This window comes from Drosophila virilis, chromosome 3, assembly GCF_030788295.1.
Source record: "Drosophila virilis strain 15010-1051.87 chromosome 3, Dvir_AGI_RSII-ME, whole genome shotgun sequence".
NCBI classification, from domain to species: domain Eukaryota; kingdom Metazoa; phylum Arthropoda; class Insecta; order Diptera; family Drosophilidae; genus Drosophila; species Drosophila virilis.
In genome coordinates this window covers 10,675,845-10,692,590 of record NC_091545.1, presented here as the reverse complement: position 1 = coordinate 10,692,590, position 16,746 = coordinate 10,675,845, and the positions used below count along the sequence as shown (strand labels likewise).

At 45.8% G+C, this 16,746-nt stretch overlaps 7 protein-coding genes and 1 long non-coding RNA gene across 10 annotated transcripts; 4 read left to right on the top strand and 4 right to left on the bottom strand.

Moving 5' to 3' along the window:
• Nucleotides 1-161: 161 nt before the first annotated feature.
• Nucleotides 162-1,159, bottom strand: Fdx2 (Ferredoxin 2). Its single transcript, XM_002047041.4, has 2 exons — nt 857-1,159; nt 162-789 (listed from the first exon to the last, which is right to left on the bottom strand). Exons 1-2 carry the CDS (start codon nt 997-999, stop codon nt 450-452), a joined length of 483 nt encoding a protein of 160 aa, XP_002047077.1. The 5' UTR covers nt 1,000-1,159; the 3' UTR covers nt 162-449.
• A 304-nt stretch (nt 1,160-1,463) lies between these two features.
• On the top strand, nt 1,464-2,652 carry LOC6624583 (uncharacterized). The gene is made up of 2 exons (XM_002047040.4): nt 1,464-1,608; nt 1,670-2,652. Exons 1-2 carry the CDS (start codon nt 1,527-1,529, stop codon nt 2,632-2,634), a joined length of 1,047 nt encoding a protein of 348 aa, XP_002047076.1. The 5' UTR covers nt 1,464-1,526; the 3' UTR covers nt 2,635-2,652.
• Nucleotides 2,596-5,507, bottom strand: nbs (nibrin). 2 transcript variants are annotated; one of them, XM_002047039.4, is made up of 4 exons: nt 5,357-5,507; nt 4,475-5,296; nt 2,810-4,413; nt 2,596-2,746 (listed from the first exon to the last, which is right to left on the bottom strand). In XM_002047039.4, the coding sequence occupies exons 1-4, from the start codon at nt 5,382-5,384 to the stop codon at nt 2,666-2,668; spliced, it is 2,535 nt and encodes an 844-aa protein (XP_002047075.2). In that variant the 5' UTR covers nt 5,385-5,507; the 3' UTR covers nt 2,596-2,665. The 2 variants fall into 2 exon arrangements, with proteins under 2 accessions (XP_002047075.2, XP_070064236.1); XM_070208135.1 differs by lacking the exon at nt 5,357-5,507.
• Nucleotides 5,508-5,917: 410 nt separating this feature from the next.
• defl (Integrator complex subunit 7) lies at nt 5,918-9,012 on the top strand. Its single transcript, XM_002047038.4, has 2 exons — nt 5,918-7,378; nt 7,435-9,012. Exons 1-2 carry the CDS (start codon nt 5,918-5,920, stop codon nt 8,968-8,970), a joined length of 2,997 nt encoding a protein of 998 aa, XP_002047074.1. The 3' UTR covers nt 8,971-9,012.
• Nucleotides 8,830-9,902, bottom strand: LOC138911071 (uncharacterized). Its single transcript, XR_011416374.1, has 3 exons — nt 9,645-9,902; nt 9,049-9,195; nt 8,830-8,966 (listed from the first exon to the last, which is right to left on the bottom strand). It is a non-coding gene; the product is annotated as an uncharacterized lncRNA (long non-coding RNA).
• Nucleotides 9,176-11,667, top strand: Naa60 (N-alpha-acetyltransferase 60). Of its 2 annotated transcripts, XM_070208137.1 has the most exons (6): nt 9,176-9,612; nt 9,893-10,022; nt 10,087-10,251; nt 10,315-10,535; nt 10,610-10,721; nt 10,801-11,667. In XM_070208137.1, exons 1-6 carry the CDS (start codon nt 9,596-9,598, stop codon nt 10,930-10,932), a joined length of 777 nt encoding a protein of 258 aa, XP_070064238.1. In that variant the 5' UTR covers nt 9,176-9,595; the 3' UTR covers nt 10,933-11,667. The 2 variants fall into 2 exon arrangements, with proteins under 2 accessions (XP_070064238.1, XP_070064237.1); XM_070208136.1 differs by having other exon boundaries at nt 10,087-10,535.
• A 239-nt stretch (nt 11,668-11,906) lies between these two features.
• Nucleotides 11,907-13,199, top strand: ATPsynB (ATP synthase subunit b, mitochondrial). Its single transcript, XM_002047036.4, has 3 exons — nt 11,907-12,057; nt 12,299-12,633; nt 12,700-13,199. The coding sequence occupies exons 1-3, from the start codon at nt 12,030-12,032 to the stop codon at nt 13,075-13,077; spliced, it is 741 nt and encodes a 246-aa protein (XP_002047072.1). The 5' UTR covers nt 11,907-12,029; the 3' UTR covers nt 13,078-13,199.
• Nucleotides 13,200-13,256: 57 nt separating this feature from the next.
• LOC6622044 (insulin-like growth factor-binding protein complex acid labile subunit) lies at nt 13,257-16,688 on the bottom strand. Its single transcript, XM_002047035.4, has 3 exons — nt 16,432-16,688; nt 15,973-16,379; nt 13,257-14,339 (listed from the first exon to the last, which is right to left on the bottom strand). Exons 1-3 carry the CDS (start codon nt 16,655-16,657, stop codon nt 13,311-13,313), a joined length of 1,662 nt encoding a protein of 553 aa, XP_002047071.1. The 5' UTR covers nt 16,658-16,688; the 3' UTR covers nt 13,257-13,310.
• Between the last annotated feature and the right edge of the window lie 58 nt (nt 16,689-16,746).

Sequence of the window (16,746 nt, the reverse complement as noted above, 5' to 3'; positions counted from 1 at the left end):
AGACATCTTCATTAAACTGAAATGTTAACTTAATTTCAGTTGGAAAATTCGATTCTGCTCCTTTTTTGAAGCAACAGTTAGGCAACTCTTGCGCAGTCGGAGTAGGTTGGGCAACTCCAGCGCAATCGAAGTAGGTTGAAATTACGACAATCACAAATGCATATTTTATGAAAATAGAATTTGACTTTACTTATTTATTTACGAACACATAAATATTTACATTTCTCTTTGTTCCTGTATACCTAAAAACTGTTATACATTGCCAAAAATCAACTAGCATACAATCAAATTCATTTATGCACGAATCTATAATAGACGCCTGAGCTTGTTAGTGTCCGTTGGGACATGCAATACAAAAGATTTCTTTGAATAATCGTCTATGAATAGGTTAACTAAACGAAATAGCACTCAAAAAGTAACAAATTGTAACAATCGTCGGGTACGAACGTCTACGCAGCGCGTGCATCGTTTATTGTCGCCGGCACCTGAACCTCGAGCCCGTCCATTTCCTTGGTCAGCGTTATTTGGCAGCCCAGACGTGAGGTGTCCGTCAATTCGTAGGCCAGATCCAACATGTCGAGCTCCTCGTCACCGGGCTTATCGGGCAACTTCTCGTAGTCGGGAACTTTGAAAATAAGATGGCAAGTGGAGCAGGTCAGGGTGCCTTCGCAGGCGCCAAATCCGTCAAGATCTACATTGTTGTTCACCACAACGTCCAGCAGCGAGTCACCCACTTTGCCGGAAGACTTAATCCTTTCGCCGTTCGCTCTCACGAAGGTCACATTCACGCTGCAAGCGACAATAAACAATTCATATGTTTTCCCTTGGGCGTGTTCGTTTAATTAATATCACTTACACATCTTGTTGCCTAAGTGTCAGACCCAGCGAGAAAGTGCGCGAGAAATTTGTTGGTCCAGTTCTGCTGGCCAAACTATTTCGTAGCCAAGCATTACGCAGCGTCAGCCTCGCTGAATTTCTGATTGTGTTGATGACTAGCATTTTTTTTTGCAAAGCCTCGATTCTATCTAATCAGTTTACACACAAACACCCGCGCGACCCCCGTGGTACGGCGATATCTTCGACTTAATAAAATTGTAAAAAAAAAAAGGCAATTAGCAGCGCGTATACGTAGTACACGCAACAGCTCTCTACAGTAAATAATTGAGGAAATTGAATAGCTGACAGGTGGAGTCAAAGTCATATGGGCACGGCAGAGTTGCCAGACCGCTGTGATCGTCCCATCTGACAGCGCTGAACCGCCAAGAACAGCGTTTTAAATGCTTATAGAGATTTGTACAAACTTTAATCGTTACATGTTTTGCGTGATCATTACTGTTAATAAAGCAAGTTTTTAAATCAGCAACAAACCTAATATATGTACAGTCTTCTACATGCACTTGAAATTTGAAAAGAAAACTGCACACTTCCATCTCGATCTGGCAAACTTAAAGCAGGCATAACAGTCGAAGATATCGAATCTTAACGTTATCGATAGCTTATTGAATCTATTTACCTTTTGTTGAGGCATGGCGAGTTTACACTTTTGGAACGAATTTGAATTAAAAAAGCCACCATTGGTGACTTTACATGTAAATGATACGGGCTTTGGTAAGCTTAAGTGAATTTTATAGTTTATGCGAACTTTTACTAAGTATCAATGTTCACACAGCAAAGAATGTATTTGTGGTCACCAACAGATACTTGAATCAGTTATCCGGCCCAGACTACTTGGAGTTCAATCAGACAGCCGCTTTGATAGGACGTCTGATGGCACGGCGTAAGAACTCTTTTCGCTGCATGCCAGGATTTCGTGCTGTATGCAAGCTAAATGCAGCGCTCTGCCGGCTACTCCGTCTAGATCTGCCGCGTGAATTGGAACATTTTCGCGGCGCCTTGCCTGATGCATGCGATGAGGAGCTGTCTGGCGAAATGCCCACACGAAACAGTCTTGAATTCATACTGGTGCGTTTAATAGCTTTCCATCGTCTGCATGAACGGATTCGCGACTGCTGCGAGGCGACCGTCAAATACTTTGGACAAATGATACGCAGCAATTTCTTCATGGAGTTCCTGACGCTGCTCATAGCAGCCGTAGCCAAAATAAACAAGTTAAGCTTACTGCAGGCCAACAATTGCGCCACACTGTACAACAAGCTACAACCTCAGCTCACCAAATTTCCGCTAGTGGAAAAGCATAAGTTTATACCCGAGAACTGTAATCTGCCAACGCAGCTGCGTCTGATAAAAGCAGGCCAGCCGCTAGTCCCAGCCGAAGAGGCGCCTTCTGCAAGTGTCAAACTTCAGACACAACTCCCGCCATTGGTTACGAAAGTAGAAAAGGCCAAGGAACGGGCCAAAGCGGATGTGGGCACTGTGGTTGCACGTAAATCGCCAAAAGCTGCATCGACGCAGCCAACCTTCCAACTGGACTCGCTGGCCACCGTGGAGGATGTCAAGCATTTTATTGTGCGCGAGTCAAAGGCGCGAAAAAAGACGCCGGACAGCTGTGTGACGAAAGCAATACAAAATCACGAGTGGCTGGCGGCAACCACACTTTTTGAGCGCAAATTGCAAGCCCGGGAGCAAAAAAAGGCATTGAACGTGTTTCGCAAATATATTGATAGCAAAATATAGCAAGAGAAATTACATGTATATTGATGCTGACTTACAGATCGGAGACCATTCCTTCGGCCAGCTGCATACGCTTCAGTCCCACGATGTGCCGCTGCGAGTGAACATTGCCTTTCTGCAAAGACAAAGAATTGATTCATAAGTCAGCTGTGATTCTGATAGAACGAGCGTTGTGTACCTTGGCAAACTTCTTAAAATTCTTGCGATGGCTGTATTTATTTTCAGTTGTGTTAGCTGCATCCGTTTCATCGGGGCCGCGGAGACAGATGCTCATGTTGCACATGCGCACTTGTATGCTATCCTTGATGCTTGCCAACCATTTGAGGTGCTCCAGTTTTTCTTTATCATCCTCCGTTTCCTCTTTAACAGTGTCCGCATCCATTTGTAATATATCTGGATCCGGCTTTGGTTCCGACTTGACGTCTTCATGTAGCCCGCTACACGATAGCCAGGCACTTATATCTACTTTGCGAGGGCGTTCCTTTGGTTTAGACACAATATACTTGGATTTTATTTTCGTTTCGGGCACAAATGGCTCTGTGCAAACTGAATCCTGGTCGTCGTCGTCGCTTTCAGCTTTGCTGTGCTCTTGTTGAGCACGTGCTTTAAAATTGAACAAGTCCTCATCATTGGAATCATTGTCTGATCTGCTCGAGCCAACTGTCTGCTTTAATTTCTTGGCTCCGCCAAATTGGAACAGATTTTCATTGTCATCGCTGTCGCTCTCGTTTATGAGCTGCAGTCGCACACGCTTGCGAGTTTGAGATGCAGTAGACCCACAATTTTGAGATGCAACATGAGTCTGTGATTTTTCCAGAAAATTTCGCACACTAATTCTGGCTGGTTTATTGACCTGTGGGCTGGGCACAGATTTCTCAGCCAGCACGCTGTTGGACTCAATATTAACTTCGGTCGGCCTAAAGGGTGCACGTTCCACAGAAGCTGGAGTCTGCGTTTTGAATTGAAATAGCTCCTCATCCTGCTCACTATCATCATCACTCTGGGCTATACTCAATGTAGCCTTTCCTGCAGTCTGTTTGCCGCGTGGTGAACGTCTGGGCGATGCAGGCGCTTTTGTCTGAACCATAATTTGCTCAACTTGGGGGTGGGAGCGAGTTGAGCGCCTAGATGCATTAGTTGCAGGCTGTTTTTGTGACAAATCATTTGCTTTCTTCTTTGCCAATTGACAGTCGTCAACTAGATCCTCTTCATTAGCCAGTGTATCTGGTTTTTTTTCCTTTTCTTGAGCCGCTTGAGCAGAGCTGTGCCTGGTTGAAGTTTTCGTTCTTTTCCTTAATTGATGTGGTTCGGGCTGAATATCATCAGAGGAATCGACAACATGATCAATTTTCCGCTTCGAGCCATTCTCAATCAATGCTTTAGGTTTCTTAGTTAGTTGCTCAACCACCTCAATATCTTCATCAGAGGAGTCCAAGTATATAGCATTGTTTTTTTTACTGTGTGGCTTCGTTTTTGATTGTTTTGTCGGATTCGACTGAGGCTCCGATTCCGGGTTTTCACTCTCCGCGCTGAGTGCATATATTTCCGACCTTTGGGACTCAGCGACAACAAACTCAGATGCATTGTTCTGTCTACAACGTTCCGTTTGGGTGCGCTCTGTATTGGGGACTAAGATTGACGAATCCATTGATTCAGTTGTAGCCAACGAGTTCTCGGTTATCTTGTGTGACGGATTACAAAACTTGTCCATGGAGCAGTGCAAAATGGCTAATCCAATTTCGTAATCTGGTATAGGGCGCAGTCCAGCCTGCTCCAGAATACCTTAATAATAAATTTGATTAAAAAAACAAAGCTTCAATAGAAATTGGTTAAGTAAACACACCTTGAACACTGAAAATAGTTTCTGTTGCTTGCGATTGAGTCGAGGTCACATATTGTATGACCACGACATTGGATTTCGTTAGAAATTGCTTCCGTACGCCCGAGTTGAGATCTTTGCAAGCGCCGCTTGCTTTCTGCACCACCGGGCCGTACATATCCAGATGCTTGCGATTCATGAACACAAACGTTTTGCCCGCAAACAGTTTTGTGCGCTCTGGACGCCACTTAATGCTGGGCATATCTGCCGGCTGAACTGGCGCAAAGTCTGCTGGCCTCGGCCAATCTTCGGAGACGTGAAGCCGGCGGGCGAACTTAAGCAGCTCCCGCCAGAACTCAACCCGGACGATGGGTTTATTCTGCAGCAAAGCATGCAGAAGCTTAACTGTGATCGTAACCGTGTTCATGGTTAAATGCGAGCACTCATCCGTCCAAGTAGGCAAGATGGTGCCATTTAGAGGTTTTATGAGCTGATTCAATTCCTGAAGTTCTGCGCGGCTCAATGCCGATGCGGTTGTGATTAGCTTGAGCTGCGACAGCTGCCAGACGTTCTCCAGTGCACCAAAACGGACCTTATCTCCAACCTGGATCGGAGTCGGCGTTTTGGCATTCAACTTTTTGTTACGCTTAATGTCGTCGTTGATAAATGTGCCGTACCTGGAGCCCAGGTCTTCCACAGTGAGCGCCTCCGCTGAACCAGCGCTGGGCAGGCACAGGCGTACATGACTGCGACTAATGCTGAGGTCTTTAGCTAAAATGAAGTCCGTCGACAAGCGTCCGATTGTGTACATTCCTTTGGATGGAATTAAAATGAATTTTTCCTTATCTGCAACATATAGCTTGGTTAATGCATTTAATATCAATGAGTTGTTATTTGTATACAGACCACTATCTACTCTAGTCAAAACAAACATATTTTAAACAATTTAAACAACAATTTCACAATCAACGAATAACAGAACTATCTTACGGCATCCTGTTGAGTTAACAGCTCTGTTAAGAGTTTCAGCGTTAGTTATTCCTATGTAAGCAAATTTTTGCAGAAGAAACTTGCGAATAAGCAAAACAGTTAAACAGCAACAAGTTTGCAAGCAAAGCGTAACAGAACCACCTGACGTAATACTGTTGAGTTAACAGCGCTGTTAAGGGCTTTCAAACTTACTTTTTCTGAGTACGCCGCAGATATTTCTTAAAAAAAAAAAACATGGGATGAAGTTCTAAATAAGTAAGGCAACAATATCATCTACACACATATTTGGCCCTTAACATTTAAACAAAAATAATAGTTAGTCATGTTAGCAAGAGCTGCGTACCCCCCGTTTTACGTTTACAGCTGAATGGCAACCGGTAGGCTGCATCAGTTTTTATATTGGATTTGTTTACTGTTTTCATAGCGTGAAGCAATATTTATTTTGAAAGTCAATGTAACTATATAAATAGCGAAAAAATGGCACATTTAACGGGCACACGTGTCAGCATGTTTAACGAGTCCTTCCTGAACGACAATGAGCACGATTCAAATGCCGTGCTCATGGAGCTGGATAAGGGCCTCCGCAGCGCGAAGCAGGGAATACAATGCGAAGCGATTGTGCGCTTTCCGAGACTCTTTGAGAAATATCCCTTCCCCATACTGATCAACTCGTCATTCATCAAACTGGCCGAGTTCTTTGTCAGCGGCTCAAATCTGCTGCGTTTCTGGGTGCTGCGCGTGTGTCAGCAGAGCGAGAATCATCTGGACAAGATACTGAACATTGACAACTTTGTGCGCCGCATTTTTATGGTGATGCATTCGAATGATCCGGTAGCGCGCGCTCTGCTGCTCCGCACCCTGGGCGCCGTCTCACGTGTAATACCAGAGAAGCCACAGGTGCATCATGCAATACGTCGTGCTCTCGACAGCCACGACACCGTCGAAGTGGAGGCCGCCATCTATGCCAGCAGCTGCTTTGCCGCCCAATCGAGCTCCTTTGCCATCAGCATGTGTGCGAAGATCTCGGACATGATTGAATCCCTGCAGGTGCCGGTGCCTATGAAGCTGTTGCTCATCCCGGTGCTGCGACACATGCATCACGATGCCAATACGGCGGCATTGGTCAGCAAGCTGTGCCTGGAGCTGTTGCCCAAATACCCCGCTCAGAGCTTTGTCGTGGCCATCATTAATGCACTCACACAATTGTCGTCGCGCACGCTGGTGGGCGTGCCCGGCCAGCTAAACGTATTGCTCGACTTTATGCAGGATTTGCGTACGCCCGTACGCATCCAGGTTCTGCGCTCCTTCAATGAGCTGGCCGGCAAGCAGAGCGTTAATGCTTGGCCCAAGCCCGCCATTGGCGCTCTCATTGGCAAATTCAATCTCTGCACGAATGGGGCTGAACAGTTCCTGTTTCTCTCCATACTCTTGAAGCTGAGCGAGTGTCCACTGACGTGCCAGCATCTGCTGAACGAGCATCGCGACGCTTTGCTGCGCCTTTGCAACGAGTGCATCAGCAAACTGGATGACTACACCACAGCGACACAGGCAATGGCTGTGCTGGCTGCTTTGGTGGCCTTTGGCTTCAAGAAACAGGACCCACATGTTGATATTATACTTGAAATGGTGGACTTGCACATGGAGGGCCTTTTGTTCTGTACGTCGCGTCGGGCGGAGTTCAATCGAGATCTGCGACGTGTGCTTGCCTATGGCATACGCATAACCCAAGCGAATGCGGAATTCGGAGCCGACTTCATCGAGATGGTAACAAATACTCTAGGCGACAATGTGGATTATCCGCCCGAAAATCTACAGCTCATTTGCGAGGCGGCTGTCGGACTCTGTGAGCACTTCCAGCTGCGCAAGTATGCGTTCTCCACGACTGAAGGTCTCGAAGACGATGCGGCTATGGAAACTGACGAGCCTGCGCCACCCAAGGTATTATTTGTGCCATATCCAATAACCAAATAACCTACGAAGATTCCCACTTTCAGCCCAATCCGATGCTGGCGCGATTACCGCTTATACTGTACAAGCTGAACAAACTGGTGGACAGCGAAGAGCAGCCGGAGCAGCTGCTGCGCACAGTGGAAATACTGAGCGCTCTTGTCTTCCAAACGACCATGGGCTGTTATCTGACGCAGGAAGTGGTGCACTGCTTCGAGAAGTGCATCGAACGCGTCAACTGTTGGACTCTGTATCGTATAGCACGCACGGCGAGCCGTTATGGACACCATTACGTGGCGGCGCACATCTATACGAAGGTCTCGCAGATTGTCATCAGCGATCATATGCACTATTTTCTGGTCTCACTGGCGCAGATCTCGCAGGCCGAGTGCATACTTAACTATGGCCGTGAATATGCCTATATGCGCGATAATTATGCGCCCGCCGAGGCGCCGGAGCCATTGTTGCCGCTGATGAGGCGCCTGGAGGCGGCGAGCAATCTGTATCAACAGGCGCTGGCCAGCATGCGTGCCTGCTCCTCGCCACAACATCCGTGCAGCTTTCAGCTGGAGTATCTAAAGATACGCGCACAGTTCTTGCAGACTCTCCATCTGGCCGTGACTGTCAAGAATGCGCAGGTGATTGTGCCGCCTCCAGCGATTGCCGGCAGCCTGGCCCAGAACTCACGCGACTATTTGCAAAAGTTTGGCCATGTAACGAATCAGTTGCGCAAGCTGGTCAAGTCGCTGAAGGCATGCGAGGAGACATACGCACGCCTCTACAAGTCATCCTTTGATGCGGATAATGTGACGCTGGAGTTCCTTGAGGTGGCCGAATTTCAATGCGCGCTCTTCGCCCACATTATTGAATCGATTTGTTATGCCACGCCGCCGGAGCCACCTGTTTTCCTGACCACCGGCAATCATCCGGAGACGCGCTTCTTTGCAGCCAGCTGCCAGCGCATGGAACAAATGCAGAAAAACCTGCCGCAGGAGCCGCCCAACGCCAAGACCATCAGCAACAGGCACTTGGACGTGATCATTGCTTTAATCGAAATTATAACAAAGACCTCACTCTGCCTGCCGCGCTACTTCTTCCAGATATTGCAGTCCACGCAGATAAAGCTGTCGGTCAGCCCACAGCCCCGCAGTGCCACCGAGCCCGTCATTGTGCAGTCGGGCAGCAATCTGGTGATCAAGGTGGAGGGTGTGCTGCAACATTTTAGCAAGCAGCAGAAACACTTCCGACGTGTCGACTCGGTGCAACTGAGTCTCACATCGCAACTGCTGACGCCACGGCCAGGCAACGAACTGGGAAAGACGCCCAACAATGACACAGTCACGCTCAACCAGATCGTGAAGCCGCAGCGTGATTTCCTTTCTGGTAGCTTTCTGCTGCCCATCTCGAGTGGCGGCCAGTTTCAGGTTACGCTGGAAACATTTGTCGTGGATGAGCATGGCATAACTTGGTGCACTGGTCCGAAAAGCTCAATGGTGGTGCGAGTGCTGGACGATCCAACAAAGCCAGCTGCAGCGCCGGTGGCAAGTACTTCGCAGGCTGCAAGCCAAGCCAGGCGTTACTAAAAACAAAAACAAACAATAACAATAAATATAAATACAAACAAATTTAAAATTTGTATTTAAAATACGCGGTCTATTTACAGCTAGTCAGGCAGCACCGCATTGCGCCTATGTGGCATCCCGGCGTCGTTTTGTGTGAATGCCAAATCAGCTGTTTCACACTTGCAATCGTGCTCTTCACAGTGAAGTTTTCACGTTAGTCGTTTGTAATAAACAATGTAAAGAAATCTAAAAAAAAAAAGTAATTTTTGTAGTTTTTTTTTTTAAAAACCAAGAAATGCGGGTGTGTATCATCACAGGAGAGCAGGCACACACTAAATGGAGTGCATCGGCAGTAAAAGCAGCAGTTTACCTTTGATATTCGATACCATAAAACAACTGCAGCGTGCGAGAGCAAGTGGTTTTTATGTGGCGAATGTGAATTTTAATTAAAATCAATTAGGCGCACCACACTCAAAAGCCCGAACCGAGCAAACAAATATTCGCCCTATCATATCACAAACGACCGACCAAATTCCGCGCCTAACCTGTGTGGTGCACAGCCACAATCCATGGACATAATTGCCCTAATTGGAGACAACAGCAGCAGAGCAGCAGCAGCAGCAGCAGCAGCAGCAGCTTCGGCAGCATGCCACAATTTACGCTGTGAGTAGCACAAAAGCTGTTATATTATATACCTGCAGAGTCCACTGCGTGTAGGGCGACGATAGCCGATGGTTCCCATTGCTGTTGCCGGGTGCCGCTGGGTTGCGTTAATATAGACCTTTTGTTTATCTATTGGTGTCGTGACGCGTCGCAATATTATGCAAGGGAAATCGGTTGCCGTCGCCTACTAATACATAGATCGCACGCACTTCAATTAACTATAATATGTATATATATATATTTCTTTTGGTAATGCGACGTCTTTGCGGCGCTGAATCAGCTACAATAAACACAATGCTCCACCCAACAACGATATACTCACGCGCGTCGATTGCGACTGCGAGCATGTGCCGCTCTGCTCCGTTAATGATGTCCAGCTAAGGTTTTTGGTGCCCGACGATCTGACGGAGGTGAGTATGAGCCACCTGCTAGCCAATGCACAATATTAATTACATGTAATTTGGACTGGGACAGGTGCGCACGCTGTGCCAAGAATGGTTTCCAATCGATTATCCACTGTCATGGTACGAAGATATTACCTCAAGTACGCGCTTCTTTGCGCTAGCCGCTGTATATAATCTGGCGATAATTGGTTTAATTGTTGCCGAAATCAAACCGTATCGAAATGTCAATAAGGAGGTAATAGCCAATTTCAGTGATAGTGATGACTTTTACAACAGGCTGAGCGGTTTTCCCATGCAGGACAAAGGCATATTGCCCGACTCGATGGGTCGCACCGCGGATGTTGGCTACATATTGTCGCTGGGCGTGCATCGGGCACATCGTCGGAATGGCATCGGTTCGCTGCTGCTGGACGCGCTGATGAACCATTTGACGACGGTAGAAAGACATGCGGTGAAGGCAATCTTCCTGCACACGCTGACCACAAATCAACCTGCCATATTTTTCTATGAGAAAAGAAGGTAACACAACTCCTCCTCCTCCATTGATGGCGTGTCTTTAGCTTAATAATGGCTGCTTTCTGTTCGGCTTTCAGATTTACGTTACACTCGTTTCTGCCTTACTACTACAACATAAGGGGCAAGGGCAAGGACGGTTTCACGTACGTGACCTACATAAACGGCGGTCATCCACCTTGGACATTATTATATCCTTTTTACACAAAATATCTATTGTTCATTGTTTATTGTGCACTTTGTTTTTAGTTGCCTTAACTCTTGCCACACAGATCACTTCAAGCACTACGCTTCCAAGCTGCGTCACACAGGTAGCCTTTGCGTCTGGATGGTATCCCGAGTACAGCAAGTGGTACGTTGGTGCTACCACAAGCTGCTCACACGCTTCAATGTTATTGAATGAGCCAACGGACTGCGCCACTGCGCCCAATCAGCCTTCCGACTCGAGAGAGCAGAATGTATGTATGATAAGTGTGTTCAAATGAGGATCAAACGTCATGTAATCATCATCATCCTGTTGAGACCACCCATTCATAATGTTAGGCCAAATCAATTCGTTTTGTATAAAAAGAAAAAAAAAACACAAGGAACAAACACTGTTGAAAGTTGTAAATTAGTCTTATACATGTATTATTACGTTTTTAAATATGTATATGTTTACTGCTGTAAATAGTCGTATCATGTTTTATTTGAAATGCTGTACAAATAACGTTAGCGCAGAAAGGATTTTTATACGCTCTTTTTAATCATTTTTAATTTCTTTGTATATCTATTTAGTGTTCTCTGTAGGTTTTTATTTTCTACGCACAAGACAGTCATTTTAGTTAGTTTAGCAAAACGGAACACACACACACACACACAAAGAAGCTCATGATTAAGCGCTTTATTTATGAAAACTGCACACAATAGCTTTGAGAACTGAAACAAACAAACAAAGTAAACGAATAATATATATGCATAAACGAATTACTACAGTCTTATAATTATCATTTTCAAAATATGTTTGCTGTCTATTATAGTATTTTGTAAAAGTATTTTAATGCAACACTTTCACATGCGATTCATGTTATTTTAGACACAATTTACTTAGCGAATTGTAATATTTTTTAATAAAAACTTGTAAAGTTACAAACGACAAGTCTGCAGTTTCATTGGTTATTTCTAAATTCTTGCAATAAGATAGTATTAATAAGTTTTTCATTAAATTAATTTAATCACCTTTTGTTGCGTCTCAATGTTAAGGCGCGAATATTTAAAATGATACAGTGTGACAGCAGTTGGCAATCTTCAAAATACCAAAAACATGCGAATTGAAAATACCAACTCTAGTATATTGTATGAGTGGAGCAATCGATGTACGATGATACATCTGGCAACGCTGTAGACACATGTTTGTGAACCAATAATCGATAGTTTTGCTGCTCTATTGTGAATGACAGGGTAGGTGAGGACCTGAACGTCAATTTAGTAGCATAAATTCGTCGAAACATAATTACAAAAATGTTCTCCAGAGCCGCACTCCTTACAGGTAAACGTAAAAATAGTAAAGTTAAATATATAAATTGGCCAATAATTCGCTAATTGGCCGGTGCGCGTGTGTTAGTGCAGCAAACGGCGACCGTGAAAATTGTTACGGCACCGCAAAATCTGCCATCGTGGTTTATGTAATCACGGGCTACATTCGCGAACGATGTGTTAAAATTGCATTTTTTTGCAAATGATACTGGATACAGCAAAATAATAATCGGTTATTATATTATTTTGTTTAGCCCAGCGCCCATTGAGCTTGGTGGCCAGCCGCTCGGCAGCTGCCGCCGCCGCCCAGCCTGCCAGCGGAGCTGTTGAGCGCCGCCAGCGTCCCGAACATCCCGGCAAGGTGCGTCTGGGCTTCATTCCAGAGGAATGGTTCCAGTTCTTCTATAACAAGACTGGTGTGACTGGCCCCTACACATTCGGCGTGGGTCTGATCACCTACCTGTGCTCCAAGGAAATCTATGTGATGGAGCACGAATACTACAGCGGTCTGTCGCTCGGTATCATGGCCATTATTGCGGTCAAGAAACTGGGTCCAGCTGTTGCACGCTGGGCTGATGGTGAAATCGATGTGAGTGTGAAAACAATCGCATGGAATATGCATTATCGCTAATTATTGTTGGTTTTTTTTTTTTAGAAAATCGAAGGCGAGTGGAAGGAGGGTCGCGAGGCTGAGCTCAAGGTGCTCGCTGATGCCATCGAGGCCGAGAAGAAGGAGCAGTGGCGTGCCGATGGTGCCCTCTTGTTGATGGATGCCAAGAAGGAGAACATTGCCCTCCAGCTGGAGGCTGCTTTCCGCGAGCGTGCCATGAATGTCTACTCAGAGGTCAAGCGCCGCTTGGACTATCAGGTGGAATGCCGTCACGTTGAGCGTCGTCTCAGCCAGAAGCACATGGTCAACTGGATTGTGGCTAATGTGCTGTCCAGCATCTCGCCCCAACAGGAGAAGGAGACGCTAAACAAGTGCATTGGCGATTTGACTGCCTTGTCTCTGCGCGTCAAGCAACCTGCCTAAACGACTCGAGTTATAGTTTGTTAAATTGAAAATTACACACAAAATGCGAGACGCAGCCAACAAACGGAAATGTACCACAATATGTTTAAATTAATACAACATCTATCTTGGAATAATAGGAATCTGCGCCAACAACAGGCCGTGTTTTTGCCTTGCCCCACAACATCCATCATCAACGATCAATCTTCAAAAATGCATTTATTCATCACACACTTATTCATCGATCACATTTATCAGTCTTCATCTGAGCTACCATCTAAGGACCGTCCCGATTGCAGTCGCTCCTCGAACTCATCCACAACATCTTGGTGTTGATCTTTCGGCAGTGTCTGCACACAGTATTCCACAGCTGTGACCACGCACAGTGGCTTCTCGCCGCTGTAGTAGCCGGTGCCCTCGCGCACGTAGGTAACGTGCTTGGCCTGGAGCCAACGCTCCAGCTGCGTGAAACAGGCGCACTGCCAGGGATTGCCCTCAATGGCCACACGCTTCAAATTGGCCAGCGTACCATTTAGATCCGGCAGGAATGTTAGCTTGTTGTTGTCAATGAGCAGCTCCACGACGCTGCTCAGGCTCTCCAGCACAGTGGGACTGATCTCGGTCAGTTCGTTGTGGCCCAAATGCAGCTTCTGCAGATGTCGCATGGGCGCAAACATGAGCACATCCAGCCGGCCCAGCTGATTGTTGCCCAGCGACAAGTATTCTACAAAGGGCAGCGAGGAGAAGGCCAGCGCATGCAGACGCTTTAGACTGTTGGCGTTCAGATTGAGTTTGCGCAGGCGCGACATTGCCATGCTGCCAAATGCCTTCTCGTCCAGATACTCGAGGTTGTTGTGCGACAAGTCCAGTGTGTCCAGATCCTCAAGCCCTGCAAACGTGTCTGGCTTGATCTCGAGTATATCGTTCGACTGCAAATACAGCTTGCGCAGTGAATGTAGACCCGCAAAGTGTGCAGCACTCAGGCTAGCGATGCTATTCTGGGATATGTCCAGCAATTGGAGCTTGCCCAGCATTCGGAATTGATTGTCAAAGAGCAGGCGTATGTTATTGCCGGACAAATCCAATTGCTGCAGTGCAATCAATTGCCCCACAGCTGAGCCAAACACCTGTGGACGCAGTGCATCCAGCTCATTGTGCGACAGATTCAAGGAACGTAGCTGCCTCAACGGCTGAAAAGTGTCCTTGCCAATGGTCTTAAGCGAATTCTCACCCAGTTGCAGGTCCACCAGTCCAGGTAGTTCGCGAAAGCTTGTCGCATTCAGCTGGTAAGTGCAAAAGTCAATTATTCAAAATGGGATTTACGAAGAGATGGGAAACCTATACATATAGATATGAATAAGTTTTTTCAGACTGCCAGACTGATTGACTGACCGACTGATTGACTGATTGACGGAATGATTGCTGATCAACGCACAGCCTAGACGTTAAGGGCTAGAGCGTTGAAACTTTTACAGTAGCTTCCTTTTCCTTTCCTAAGACGAAGTTTTGGAGGAAATCTTCCTAAATATACCCCCAAATACCTCAATTATATCATTATTGAAAAATTAATTAATTTAATTCGGCTCAAAAAGTCTTATCCTGATGAGATATGCCTTGTTTGGAATCGTAATACCCCTTAGAACCGATTGGAATCCTAAAATGTTTGATATGAGAAGCTCTGGCAAACATTGTGATCTTTTCTAACTATATTCCTGGTTATTTGGAAACACAATTTATTTAATATCAATCGATAATTCGATCGAAATACTTCAACTGGCTTTAATAAAGCCCGATTGCCTTTTCAGACTCTAGAGAGTAGATTGAAATACTAAATTTTCGGCCTTTGCACAAATTGTTTCATTTGACTCGGGCGATGCCGGGTAATTTCATCTAGTTAGTTAATTAATGATAATGTTACATCAAAATATTTATAGAAATTATTGAGTGCATTTTTAATGCAATTTAAATGGATATTTAATGCACGTAGATTCTTCATACGCAATAACGTAATATCGTTAAATTAAAACAGGTTTTTATATACCCTGCACTGATTGTTGAGCTAGGGCTAGCGATTTGATTCTCGGTACGTAGGCTCTCTTTTTTTTTATAAATATATGTACACATTTGAATACCCTTGTAGAGAGTATTATACATTTGTAATGAAAAGTGTAACACTTAGACATATCCGGCTTGATAAGCCATATTCGTCTATCCTTTCCTATCCTCTATATCTTATAGCTGCCATAGTAGATCAGTTGAAGAGTAGATTCATGATATTTTGATCAAACTCAGCATTAACGAGCTGCACTTTCTACAACATATCAGTCAAGGGGAAATGTCTTAAAGGGTATTAAAGATTGGCACACCGAAGATCTTTGAGCTGCCAGTTAAAGGCCTTAATATTCAGAATGCGTGGTTCTTAACGTGAAAAGTTCAGTGGAGCTATAGAATAATAAGCAGAGAAGTTTTACGATACACTAAACAACGAGGATCCGGTTTCGAAGACTGGGCGAAACTTTCGCCGATAGTGTATGCCTATATCATATATGGTTTATGAATATATGAAATAATAATAATAGTAGGGTACTCAAGAATCGATTGCTGGAACTGGTATTTCCACTCTAGTAGACTATACTTATTGAATGAGATTATAAGCTACGCAGTTGTAAGAAATCAAATATAGATTAGATTCAATGGAAGCCGCGACCTTTGTGGAACCCAAAATAAATACAGCTGATGATTCGCTGCACTCGTTAACAAAGCGAAAAGAGTTTATAGGGCTGCAGATTTGTGACTTGTGATCGAAAAAGAGTGTTCGGGTGCCTGCTTGTATCTATTTTTGTGTTAGGAGCGACAATTCCCGCTTATTCCCGCTGCAAATTAAGTGCTCCATTGTCTGCCCTGTTGGTTACTCACCTGGTCCAGCAGATTGCCGTTAAGGCTGAGCTGCTGCAAATGGGGACAGGCGCCGAGGCTGACATTAATCAAATGATTGTGGTCCAGCTGGAGCTGCTGCAGCATTGGCATGTGGGGCAGCTCGAAGTGCGTCAGTGCGTTATGTGTGAAATTCGCATAAATCAAAGTGCGCAGCTTGCCAAAGAGATGCTTTGTCAGAGTTGTCAGCTCGTTGTGGCTGGCGTCGAGCAGCTGCAGCCTTGTGTTGGCGGCAAAGTGCGTGTCGAGCAGTTGTTCCAAGGCGCAGCCGCTGATGTTCAGCTGCTGCAGTTGGGGCAGCATCGAGAAGCCGGCACGCTGCAGCTGCAGCTGCTGCACATGCGACAGATCCAAGTGCAACAAACTGGCCAAGCTCTGCGCGTCCTCGTCTGCAATGTAGAATTAGGCGCTGCTGCACAACTTTTCAAGCGCAAAGCTTACCTGTGCCTATGCTCAGCTCCGTGTGCTCGTTTCTGATGCTCAGCCTGTGCCAGCTGTCAGTGGGCAAGGCCTTCTCATTGATCAGCTCCTGCAGGCTGCCCAGCTCGCGGCACTCAAAGCTGCGCCAGCCCTGCGCCTCGCACAACTGCGCCAACGCACGGGGCACAGCCCAGCAGAGCAGCCAGAGAACTGACCAAGTCCAGAACTGTTTGGCATTCGGCGACATTCCAGTTCGACTGTTCAATTGCTACTGAGCGCAGCTTGTCGAGCGCTCAAGCGCTTGATAAGAATCCCCGACATCGCGGAAATCCAGTT